We start from the raw sequence: 11,781 nt of genomic DNA on the forward strand, positions 1-11,781 counted from the left end.
TTTAAGGGGATCTGAACACGTGGTCTCTCATCCTTCTTCTTTCAACTATTCGAGTAGCCTTATATCTCCTCTGAAACCTCTTTAATAAGCAAAATCGTGTAAGTATCGTGTTAAAATACATGTTAGAGGCTTGTTCAGAAATATTGAGGAAGAAACATGTCTACCTCAAAAACTCAGCGATTTTAATGTAATTAACAATCGGATCAACGATAAACCTAAAAAACAAAGCAGTGCAGTTTGCTTTGCCTAGTAAATAAACAGAGCTACGAAACTCCAACTTAGGATGGCAAATTGGTTCGGACAAAAAAAAATTATAGTGAGGGGGAAGAATATCTGTTTCATAGGACACAAATCTAGATGCATATATTTATTTACATTATTTAAGATGTCTTATGCAAATCTAGATAAATTTCTTTATAAATAGTTATAGAAAAATAAAATAAGAAGATAAAAAGAATGAAACTTATCTCACAATATAAAATTAGTTTATACATTATTAAAATCAACTTTTTTTTTACGGAAAAAGGCTCATCATTTCATTCATAATAATAGAATCATTACGTGAAGGTAAGCAATCAAAAACTTGATGGCTGGCATGGAACCTAAATGCCCTAGCAAGATTTTTAGCAACTTGGTTGACTTATTTCATAATAAAATCAACTTTTTGAAAAGTTAAATACAAGAAATTCAATTTATAGCAAATGTTTAATTAATTTTACTTTTTTATTTTCTCTTCTAAATATTTATTAAAAAATTATCTAAACAATTCCTTGTGACTCACTGAATGGAGACATGTTAAAAGACCCTACTCAACACCAGTGCAGGAAACAAACAAAAAAACCAGAAGAAAGACGATGATAAGAATCTCATAAATTTAACGATTTACTCACAAATATCAAATAAAGTATTTTAAATGAATAAAAACAAGATACACTTGTGGTGCAAATTGCATTTATCATTCATGAAAATGACATGATTTGTTAGCTTAGGTTATCAACAGCCAGAACTGGCAGCATAGAGATTGAAGAAGTGGGAGAATAGTAGAATATGGTCACCATTTGGATAGATGCCCATACCAAGAACATATCCCTTCACAGATGAATGACCATAAATCATATTTTATTTGTTAACTTTTTATATTCCTCCTAAAAGAAATTACGCGTCCTTAAAAAGAACTCAGGAAATTTTGCATATATTGCGTATATAAAACAGTATGTTTGCAACTTTGCATTAAATTTCTGTAGGCGCAAAGCTTTTTGGCGTTGAGAATAATTCAAAACAAATAGATCCGCAATTGTTTACCCGAAGAAAACAGAGCCTAGATTTATTACAAGTTTACAACCACAATACTAAGGGAATGAAATAGAGAAAAATTATAACGATAATTGTTTTAAACTATAATAATAGGGGGAAAAAATGAAAGTTTAGATTGAACGACTAATTTAGATTCCTATAATTCTAGTTTACCCCACTATTTTTTGTTTTTATCTTTTTCTATCATATCAATCTACTCATTTTTCTTTTTCTTTTTTAATTTCTCTCTTATATATTGATGTGGTTTAGTTGACAAAAATTGTCATATGCAAAACCGTTCACCGGGGTGGGCATAATAAAAATGATGCTTCAAAGAGTTTTTTTTTTTTTCTCTCTCCCCTTTTTGGTTTAAACTCTCTAGCTGGCACTGTAAGTTGAAGCTAAAATACATAGCTAAGAGCCTAAGATATTTATGCTTATTTGTGAAAATTGTTCAAAAGGACCTCTATACTCTGGCGTATGAATGGAGTTAGCTAGATGAAGAAGGGAGAAGGCATTAAGGGCTGGTCCCCTACCTCATAAACACACAAAAACTCTGTTCTGACAAGTGCCCTAATGGACCTGCCACCCTCGGCTTATAGCTCAGGTTTGCGGGGTCGTGACCTAACATTCCCCTCTCCTCAAAGGCTCAAACATCTTAACACCTGTACCCGTAGGCCTGGGAAAACAGACTCTTTCACATTATTGACTGATCTTTTTTTTTTTTCTGACGGTACAATAAAACAGAGAGAGAGATGACATATGAATATGAATATGAATAGTACCATCCATTATCCAATTCCATAGGTTTGGTCTTCCCCACTCATGTAATTGCTATCAATTGTGAATGAAACTGCTCTACCAATTTAGTACATGACAACTAGACAAAGTGTAATGTGACTTTTGCCACCCATTGGCATTGTCATTGGACGAGGTCGATCCTCGTTGCTACAAAGTTGCAGGGTGGCTCCTTAATCATCATAGAGTTCAATTTTTCTTCCCCTCCTTTTCATTTTGATATGATAGGCCGGTATGTATCACCATCAACCAAAAACGAAACTAATGGCCCCCATTATGAAGGTAAAGAAAAAGAAAACGTGTAGTATCCTGCTTAAAGTATAGTATTTTTATCCATTCTAAAAAATTCTTTTTCTTTTGGGTCTGTTTCGTTTTCCCTGATAAAAAAAATAGTAACGTTAGTGTCGCCATATGAATTTAGCTACCATTGGAAACGTCTGCAAGTGGTACTGGTGTAACCCTATCTACCTTCTTTGCCTTATTAATCTGTTCATATACTAGGTGAAGAGATCCCAAATCTCATGGGAAATATTGACCGTTGTTTTATACAATTGAAGGAAGAAACTAGACATACCATGATTTATCCCATGTCAAATTGGGTTGAGTACTAAAACAGAAAATAAAAATACTCCTTCTTTTCTCCCATTTCCTGGGATGCACAATCAGGGCCTATAATCTCAAGATTGCCGTGCATACCATGAATCTTGATTGCCAACAAATTTGTGGGAAACAGAAACATCGTTGTGCCAGTGCACTAAAAATAGCATTTGCTTCAAAGATCTTAGAGTTTAAGCAAAAGAGGTAACAAGAAGGTGTCAAATCTCAGTATACACCAATCAGTCACTGAATTACACAGAATTTCGACCATAGACACTTTTTTTTGTTTGCCTTTAATCTGTACTACTAGATCAGCTATGGTGGTGCCTGCGGGGGCTTAACCTGGTAATAATATTCAGATACATTGCGGGTAGGCGAGCTGGATGAAGTAAAACAGAGACTCTGGGGAATTGAGTTCATAGAACTTGTTGGAAAGATGGCAGTCGATGGAAAGGTAGCTGAAATTGAGAATCCTGATGATGCTGCAGCAGAGAACGATGGTACTGGGGTAGCATTGACCTGGCCATGTGTTTGCCACGCCCAATTGGGGAGTCCTTTTGAAGGATCAATGCCGATTCTCTCTGCTCTTTCCTGCTAAATAAGTAACAATCTTAGAGATATTTTTACATACAGAATACATGCCATCATAGACTTGTGTTTACACTCCAAGTTCTATGTTATATAACCAAAAACCTCTAGATAGACTAATAAATAAAATGAATGTGGCGGAATATTCAGTGAAACTATTATCACAATCCTCTGATGGGCTTTCGTTTCAAACTCAAGTTAAACTCCATAATTGTCTTATTTTATTGATATAATGACCATGCTTTACCGACCGCCAAAAAAAAAGAGAGACCATGGATTATTACAAAGACTGACCGTTCCAAGTAATGCTTTTGAGACACATATCGGACCAATTCATTTTGTTAAAAAATTGAATAACATGGAACAAATATTAAATGTGTAACAAAATACCAACAATTCCCTTGACTGTCCAATGACAAAAATTACAGCAAAAGCTGTAGAAGTTAATCAGTAAATTCCTGAACATAAAAAAATCAACTTTTGCTGTAACGTATGCACCCCATTTAAAAGTCAAGCATTCTTTAGAATTCTAATGAAATTTTTTTGGATCAGGTAGTCTATGTAATTGAAGACACTAGCAAGGAAATAACTATGAAGGTTTTAAATGAAGTACTCAATAAAGAAATAAGCAATCAAGGCCAAATGGAATACCCCATTGGGAAAGAAATTAGGAGACATGCCATTCCATAATGAAGGACGATCTTCAGTTACAACCATCCTTTTCAAAGATGGATTACCAATTCCAGAATTAACATTGGTTTCCATCTGCAGATAAAGAGAACCATGTTAATTATGATCACTCAATAGGACATCTAGAGTTAATAAAAACAAATACCAAACACCCAAAGTTCCACAAAAACCAATGATGTCGAAGGAAAACAGGTTGTAATTAGCTACAAGGAAACCCCCCGGGAGCTACAAAAACGTTACAGCCAGACAAACATTCTCAACAGTTATCATGATATGAAGAGTTATGTTAAACTAAGTGTCATTGTTTTATTCATTTCCCACTTTCCAATGCACTTCTAACGTCAATCCATATCTCTATGGTCAATGGTGTTAAATAGAACTGAACGGTTAATCAAGAACACCCTAAGATGAGAGCATAAAAAGTGTTATCCACCTTCATTCCGCTTAATTTAGAATAAACTTTGAATAAAATGAAGACGAGGTTCAATTATACCTTTGAACTTCTTCCACCATGTGTGTTGTAAGGGATGGAGGGGAAGTGAAGTTGCCCCCAATTTTCCTTGGGACCAGGTCCTGGGGTTGCTATGCCCAAATTGAGATCAAGATTCTGACCGCCACCTGTGTTTGAAAAAATATAAATCCGATTTCACAAAATGAACACTTTTCATTCAGAAAATCACTTAGAAATTAAAAGTAAAAGAAGATATTTGCTATTAAGTATTACCTTCATTAATGGCTGCAGATTTCATTTCTCCTTCATAAGTACTTGGCTCAAAGTTGGTCACTGCTTCCCTTCCGTTGCATTTGATAGCTGCCTTGTCATAAGCCCTGATTTCCAGAAAATCAAAAGGGAGATACGTGTTGGATGGAGCCTAATGAGCTTGATAATTCATGGAAAAAAATTCAGTGCAGGTAGAATGCAATTCATGTATCACTAGGACCTTGCAGCTTCTACTTCGCTGTCGAATAGACCAAGATATATATACCTGCATGAAAGCATTGCAATCTCTATAACCAAAACACATCTCTATATTACTATCTTAGGCATGTTTCTCCAAACATGGAAAAAGCATAAAGATGCATCAAGAACTAAGCTGAAACCAATTCACTTTGCAGCCCAATAGGTGCTTAAATTCATAATATCTCATATAACCACAGTAGATCACTACTTAAGTTGATATATAAAAATATGTCCTCACTTTTTGCCAAGGAATTGTCCCATTCGAGCTTCCCACCGGCCACACTTGTGGAGTGTTACTCCTCGGTATTTAGAACTTCCTCTTGAGAAACCAGTACTTTGGCGACGCAGTATATGTACGAATTCCTCCTTGGACAAATTCTTCATCTGCCCAGTAAGAAACTGGTGAAAAAACAAATCATACGCACCATCTAGTTTCATATCCAACAAATTGCTTCTGATTCTCCTAACCTGTTTAAGATCATCCTCATAATCACTCAGATTGAAATTGATATCAGCATCAACTCCCCTGAACTTAATAGCAGCTCGATCATAGGCTCTAATTAAGAAAAGTCCAAGTCAGTTGAGGAACACAAGAATCAAATCCTCAAAAATCGAAAACAAAGAGACCGTTTCTTAAAACCCAAAATTACAACAAAGAAAACCAAAATAAGCGCAAAGCTCTACCTGGCAGCAGCATGAGCCGTGTCAAATCCACCTACAAGCTCAAATACCAATTTCGTCAAAAGATGCTTAAAATAGTAAACCATAGAAAACGATTTCAGATAGTACAAAAACTGTGTACCCTAAAATAAACACTGAAAATCATAAATTCATAAATTAAAAATCCATACCCAAATAGACTTGCTTCCCGCAATCCCTACAGCAAATAATTACAAAAATAGACCAAAAAACAAAAAAGTCAGATGCAATTCAACCATGTATCACCAAAATCAAACTAAATATTCCCTTCCCCGTAAGACCTAAAAGGAAAGAAAAACGCAACTATAAAGCAAAAGAAACCAAAGCTAACTTCATATATTACTACAAAAATTCACGAACCAGATATGCGATTCCCATCTTCCCGTCCTTCTGTAAAAAGTAACCCCTCTGTATTGCGAGCTTCGAGACCTCGGTCCTCTCCTACTCTTCTTCGCTGGTTGCTGAGTCTGAGTCTGAGTCTGAGGCTGAAGCATCTTCATCTCACTGTCCCCTCCTTCGCGATCGAACGAGAGATCCACAAAACCATTCCTCGCTGAAAATGACGACGTAGCGTGTCCTTTAGCTCCTTCACTCATCACCGGGAAGAGCTCCTTCGTTACGACGTCGTTCGCGCCTTCCACTTTAAGGATATCGAAATTGAAGGTGGTGTACACATCGTCAGCGCGCGTGGAGCACGAGTCCTCGTCGCCGCCGCCGTTACTGGACCCGTCCGCATTCACCACGGAGGAATTCGAAGTCCCTGACTCCGCCATTTGGTTCCTCGAACCCTCTGGAAACTTCTGTGACGGTAACGGCGAGTCACCGTTACTAAACGAATCGGTCCATTCCGCATTGAGATTAAGATCTAACATCGTGGCGCTTCTTTTTTTTATTATATCGTTAAGCCGTTAAGTAACTAAAAACCGAAACTAACTATTAAATTCCGATTTTCTATTTTAATAATTTCTAAGGTTTATAAGTAAAGTTAGCTAAAGCTTATTCCAACTAACTTCGCCGGCGACGGTGAAATGGATCCGATCGGAAACAACCGAATGAAAGAGGCAATGTAAGTGAAAGAAAAAGAGAAGTAGAAAACGAAGCGAGGAAGAAAACGGAATCGCGATGAGCTCTCCGTGTCTCTAACGCCGGATAAGTTTTCCGGCAACCGGAGAACGGAGGAGGAGTGAGAGGAAGGAACTCACGAAACGAGGAAAGAGAAGGAATCGGCGCGAACTCATTTCTTCGGCGATGAGTTCATCGTCGCCGGAGAGAGTGAAAGCGTCGCCGACTATTGGATTCCATGGAAGAGAGAGAGAGAGAGATGAGAAGTGCGAAGCGAAGAAACACTTTCTTTTTGTACTGAGGCTCGTTTTAAGAGGGAAGGAATATATAAACATTTATCTCTCTCATGGTGAAGACTGGTTGGTTCGGTGACCGGTCACCGATATTGCAAAAAGGGAACAGATATTTTTCGTTGCTGGTTCTCTCTCTATGTGGAAGGTCACCGTCTCGTTGAAGGAAACTATCGGCTTCGTTGAGTTCTTTCTTGATTTGGATTTTTGAGGGTGTGTTATGGTCAAGTGGCTATGTTGAGGGTATTCAAAAAGGAAAAATAACGCAATTAATATGCTAATTAAGTATATGAATATGAACGTATTTATTTTGCTTTGCCTTAGATGCAAATGCAATCCAAGAAACCGTGTGCTTGTTCAGACTCGTCACTACTCAGGTTATTTATGATCTTAGTTCATTCATTAATCAGGCCAGTTTTTTTTTTTTTTAATGATCCGTTCCTTTTTAAAAAAATTAAAATCATTTTTAATGAACAAAAATGCAAAAAAAAAAAAATTTATCAAAGCAAATAAGAGAAACTTCTACTTTTATATAATGAAAAACCTAAAAATCTTTGGTAAAAAAAAAATAAAATTGACTATTGTTTTTAAATTCAACCTAATTACTAATATGTTATTGACTTAAGTAGATCTTGATTTGAAATCTTTAATTAATTTCTTAAGTTTAAATTTTGTGAATGAAAAAAAATATAATTAAAAAAAGAGATCATACAGATTAATTATTTGATGTCTTGTCATATTATACACTAAAGGATTATAATATATAATATTAGTGATATGTATGGAAAACTTAATTGTTAGTTTTAGAAAAATATAAATATTAGGATAAATACTCACTTTTATTAATGAATTTGTTAGACGCTGAAAATTAAATTCTTAAAAGATGAAAAATTAAAATTTTATAGAATGACAACTAATAATTGCCACATGTAAAAATTTTTTTTTTTTTTATATCTGAACTTAACAATTTAGGGACATTTTGGTTCCCAGACTTAATCAGGTATTGTCATTTGGGTTCCTAAACAAATTTTTGAATTTTTAATTGTCTTACACTACATAAAATTATTAGCATAATGATAATAAATAACATTTATTTATAATGATAATAATTATTTATGGTGATGAAAATTAAATAAAAAAATTTGTCAAATATAAAAATAAAAAATATTATATTTTATATTTAAAATCACTATTGTATTTATTATATTTTATTAAACCATAATTCTAGCAAATAATATTATAAGAGTGACAAACAACAATATAACTAAATTGAAAATAATTAAACATATAAAAGTTAAATAAATTTTCCATAAGAATCAAATTAAAAATGTATATTGTGTAAATATATAGATACTAACAAATAATTTATTTTAAAATGACATTATATTTATTTAATTAAGGAGGGAGTTAAAAGTAAAGATATTCAAAATGACTAATATAATGAATGAATTATATTTTATACAAGTGTATCAATTTTATCACAGGTAGTAAAGATTAAAACGGAGGACTGAGTGTCAATCCACAAGAATTTTGTTTATACTTGCGTTGAGAAATATACAATTTGTAAGCAATATAAGAGGAAGTAGAATAAAAATAAAGAGAATGAAAGAAATTAAATTTAAAAAGACAACACTAATAAAATAAACAAAGATGAATCCAAAGGATGATTTCATAATGCAAATATGTTGGGGCCTAGTATGCCTAATTATCCTTAATGCAATATTAATGTTTTTCATTATTAATTGTTTTCCCAATTTTCGTCCACATCTACTAATATGCTCAACCCTGATCTCTCACGATGAAGAGTCTACTTTATGTATTCTCTCTCTCAAATCCCTTTGTAAAGATGAAATCATAAACAACATTAAGTATAAAGATGTATGCAGAAGTACAACAACAAAGTCAATCTATCCCTAGCAATGCAATGTTGAGATGTCTTTTCCCAATTCTTTAGATATTACCATTTCTTAATGAATAACCCCTAAAAACAGATGCATGGATGACCAAACCACACAATAACAATAAAAAACACAAAAAAAAAATAATATTAATAAATAAGAAGAGTAGTTACATTACAAGGGGTTATTACTAGGCTCCAACAAGGGGTGTAGTCTCTCATAGTCATGAGAGACTTTACACTTCAGAGGCTAACAGAAAAAGGGATGGATGACCAATAACAAGAAAAGGAAAAATGACTAAGAAAGACGGTTTTCCCTAAGGGATAGGTCCCAGGCTTTGGATAGCTCTCAGGCTCGGTGTGCCTTTCCCTTTTGCTTCCTCCTCCTTATATAGACACTAAGTAGCTTAATTTTCACGTCGACTTCGCGCTAAACGCGCGTTTGGACTTCGTTATGGACTTTTCCGCATGCTAAGCCTGAGTTGTGCACTAAGCGCGTGAACGCACTAAGCCTACTGACAAGCTAAGCTAGCTGTCTATTTCTTCAGTTTTTCTTCAAGGCCTTTTTTCTAGTTTTTGGATCAATTTTTTCTTTAAAACACTTGAAATCTTCTTCTTTTGAATTTTGTTAATCAAAATTAACAAAGATGTTAATTTCTTCATTATTTCCTTAAAAACAATAATAAATTAAAAAAATACACTCATATATTAATCCAAATTGACTATCAAATTTGCTTATATTTCACAGTTATGAGTGTACTTCAATATGACACATAATAACTACCTTTTCCATTAAGAATATAATGGATGAACTATATTTTCAACTTATATGGGGTCATGTCCTCTAATATTCAATCACTGAACAACGATATGAAAATTTGAAAAAAAAATAGGGACAAGATCTACTACATTTGCCCCTATTAAAAGGATATGTAAGAAAGTGATTATAACACTTTTATTTTTCTTCCTTTTATAAGTTTTGCAATGACAATACTTGTTAAATTCATGAACCAAAATGTCAATAAGTCAGTATGTTTAGGGATTAAAATGACAACAAGTTACTAAATTTAGAAATCAGATTGAAAAATTATTTTTTTACAAGTGATAATCATAAAGATGACACATGACAATCATTAGTTGCCACATCATCACTAAAGATATTATGTAGGCACGGTTATTTGAGTTAATAAAAAAAAATAATCGTATAAAAAATTTATTGTACATTTTACACATTTAAAAATAAAAAAATTATTTTTTATTTTTTTAAGGATCTAATGTTAATGTTTGACAAATTCCAGCATCAAAACGAATATTTATCCTGAATATTACTAATATTGTAGACCCAAATCCTTTAGTGGTTTTCTCATTACTTTCTCTTAAGCCTTTGTATCTCTATCTAATTTATCTTTCTCTCTCCATCATTTGGCTTCCCCTCCCTATTACGTGTGTTATTCTTCTTCTTCTTTTCCCATGAAGGAATAGGTTGAAAGGGATCTAATTTTGTTATTATGTTATGTGAGAAGTGTAAGATTTTATTTCTCACGTGAGAGACATGTTAGTTATAATAAATAATAAAGGATTAAATGGCAAATGGGTTTAAGCCGAAGATTATAAAGATAGTTGTTATTTTTTTATGGGAGTCATGGTTTTAAGAGGTTAGTTTCCATTCATATAAAAGATGGTCCGTTTAGTTATTGGTATATTATTTTAACCCTCACTGTCATGAAAGAGTGAGTAGAAGGAAGTCGCAAATAACAAAATAGGGGGAATGAATCACTTATAATTTTAAACACTTTATTAATATTTCTTATTTTTCTTTATTTTTTTCTTCCATCACATCATACATTTTATTATTTTTATATTTTTTTACTCCCTCTCTAGTGTTTAGAAAATATTGTCTTTTTCATTTTTCAAGCAAATCAAAATGTACACAGAATCTTCATCACGAAAAAAAATGTGTTATTCCTTAACATGTGTGAAAATCATTAATTAATTTCTAAGATCATATTATTTTTCTATAATTGAGAATTCTAGAAAATTACATCGTACAAAAAGTACTAGAAACTTATTTTCTAATACACTCATTCTAACACATTCTTTCATATTTATTAAAATTATAAAAAAAACTAAAAAAATCATAAATATAACTCATTAAATAAGAAGTGGGCTTACAAAATTTGTAAATTTAGAAATCAATAATAATAAACAACGTGTTAGAAAATATGTTGGTTAATTTCTTAAGAATATGTGTGTTTAACATTATATTAATAATTAATTATCATATTGTGAAATGTTAAATTCAATTACTAATTTTATTTTATATATTGAGATTGAGATGTGTTTACAAAGAATAAACTGGCATGGAACTGAAAACTTATACACACCGTTTTTTTTAAATAAAAAAAAAGGTCAACTATAAATGTAATCCATTACGCTATTACGTATTTACGTTGTAGGAAAAATTGAATCTTTCTTTCTTTTTTTTATTATCAAAGGCCGCTAGTATCAAAATACAACATTTAATTAAATTCCACATCTAAATTTTTAACGCGCAGCTGAATTCTCCAAAACTAAACATAAAACCTTTGATCTATACAAAATCTTATTAATTTGTGGCAAAATATTTGTTCATCTTGTGCATATGGAAAGCTTTTCATGGGTGAATAGGCTTATGCCCTAGGAAAAACGTTTTAATTTATTTTTAATTTTTTTATTAGCGGAAAAATTTATTTGACTGCTTTAAGTTATGTTCCACAAAACTAGTTAAAAGTTAAAATGTTAGCTAGTAATTAAAAATTAAAAGTTAAAAAGTTAGCTTATTAAAATTATGTTCGGTAAGGTATTTTAACTAATTTATAAAAAAATTTACTAGCTGAAATGTTGTTTGATAAACAAGTTTTTTTAAT

At 32.6% G+C, this 11,781-nt stretch overlaps 1 protein-coding gene across 6 annotated transcripts; it reads right to left on the reverse strand.

The window, feature by feature from the left end:
• Window positions 1-2,610: 2,610 nt before the first annotated feature.
• LOC114379959 (ethylene-responsive transcription factor RAP2-7-like) lies at window positions 2,611-6,993 on the reverse strand. 6 transcript variants are annotated; one of them, XM_028338811.1, is made up of 10 exons: window positions 5,987-6,993; window positions 5,779-5,804; window positions 5,612-5,642; window positions 5,396-5,483; window positions 5,166-5,311; window positions 4,908-4,952; window positions 4,691-4,794; window positions 4,460-4,584; window positions 3,928-4,041; window positions 2,611-3,279 (listed from the first exon to the last, which is right to left on the reverse strand). In XM_028338811.1, exons 1-10 carry the CDS (start codon window positions 6,496-6,498, stop codon window positions 3,004-3,006), a joined length of 1,467 nt encoding a protein of 488 aa, XP_028194612.1. In that variant the 5' UTR covers window positions 6,499-6,993; the 3' UTR covers window positions 2,611-3,003. The 6 variants fall into 6 exon arrangements, with proteins under 6 accessions (XP_028194612.1, XP_028194611.1, XP_028194617.1 ...); XM_028338810.1 differs by having other exon boundaries at window positions 2,611-3,282; XM_028338816.1 differs by lacking the exon at window positions 3,928-4,041.
• Window positions 6,994-11,781: the final 4,788 nt, after the last annotated feature.

Source organism: Glycine soja, chromosome 12, assembly GCF_004193775.1.
Source record: "Glycine soja cultivar W05 chromosome 12, ASM419377v2, whole genome shotgun sequence".
NCBI classification, from domain to species: domain Eukaryota; kingdom Viridiplantae; phylum Streptophyta; class Magnoliopsida; order Fabales; family Fabaceae; genus Glycine; species Glycine soja.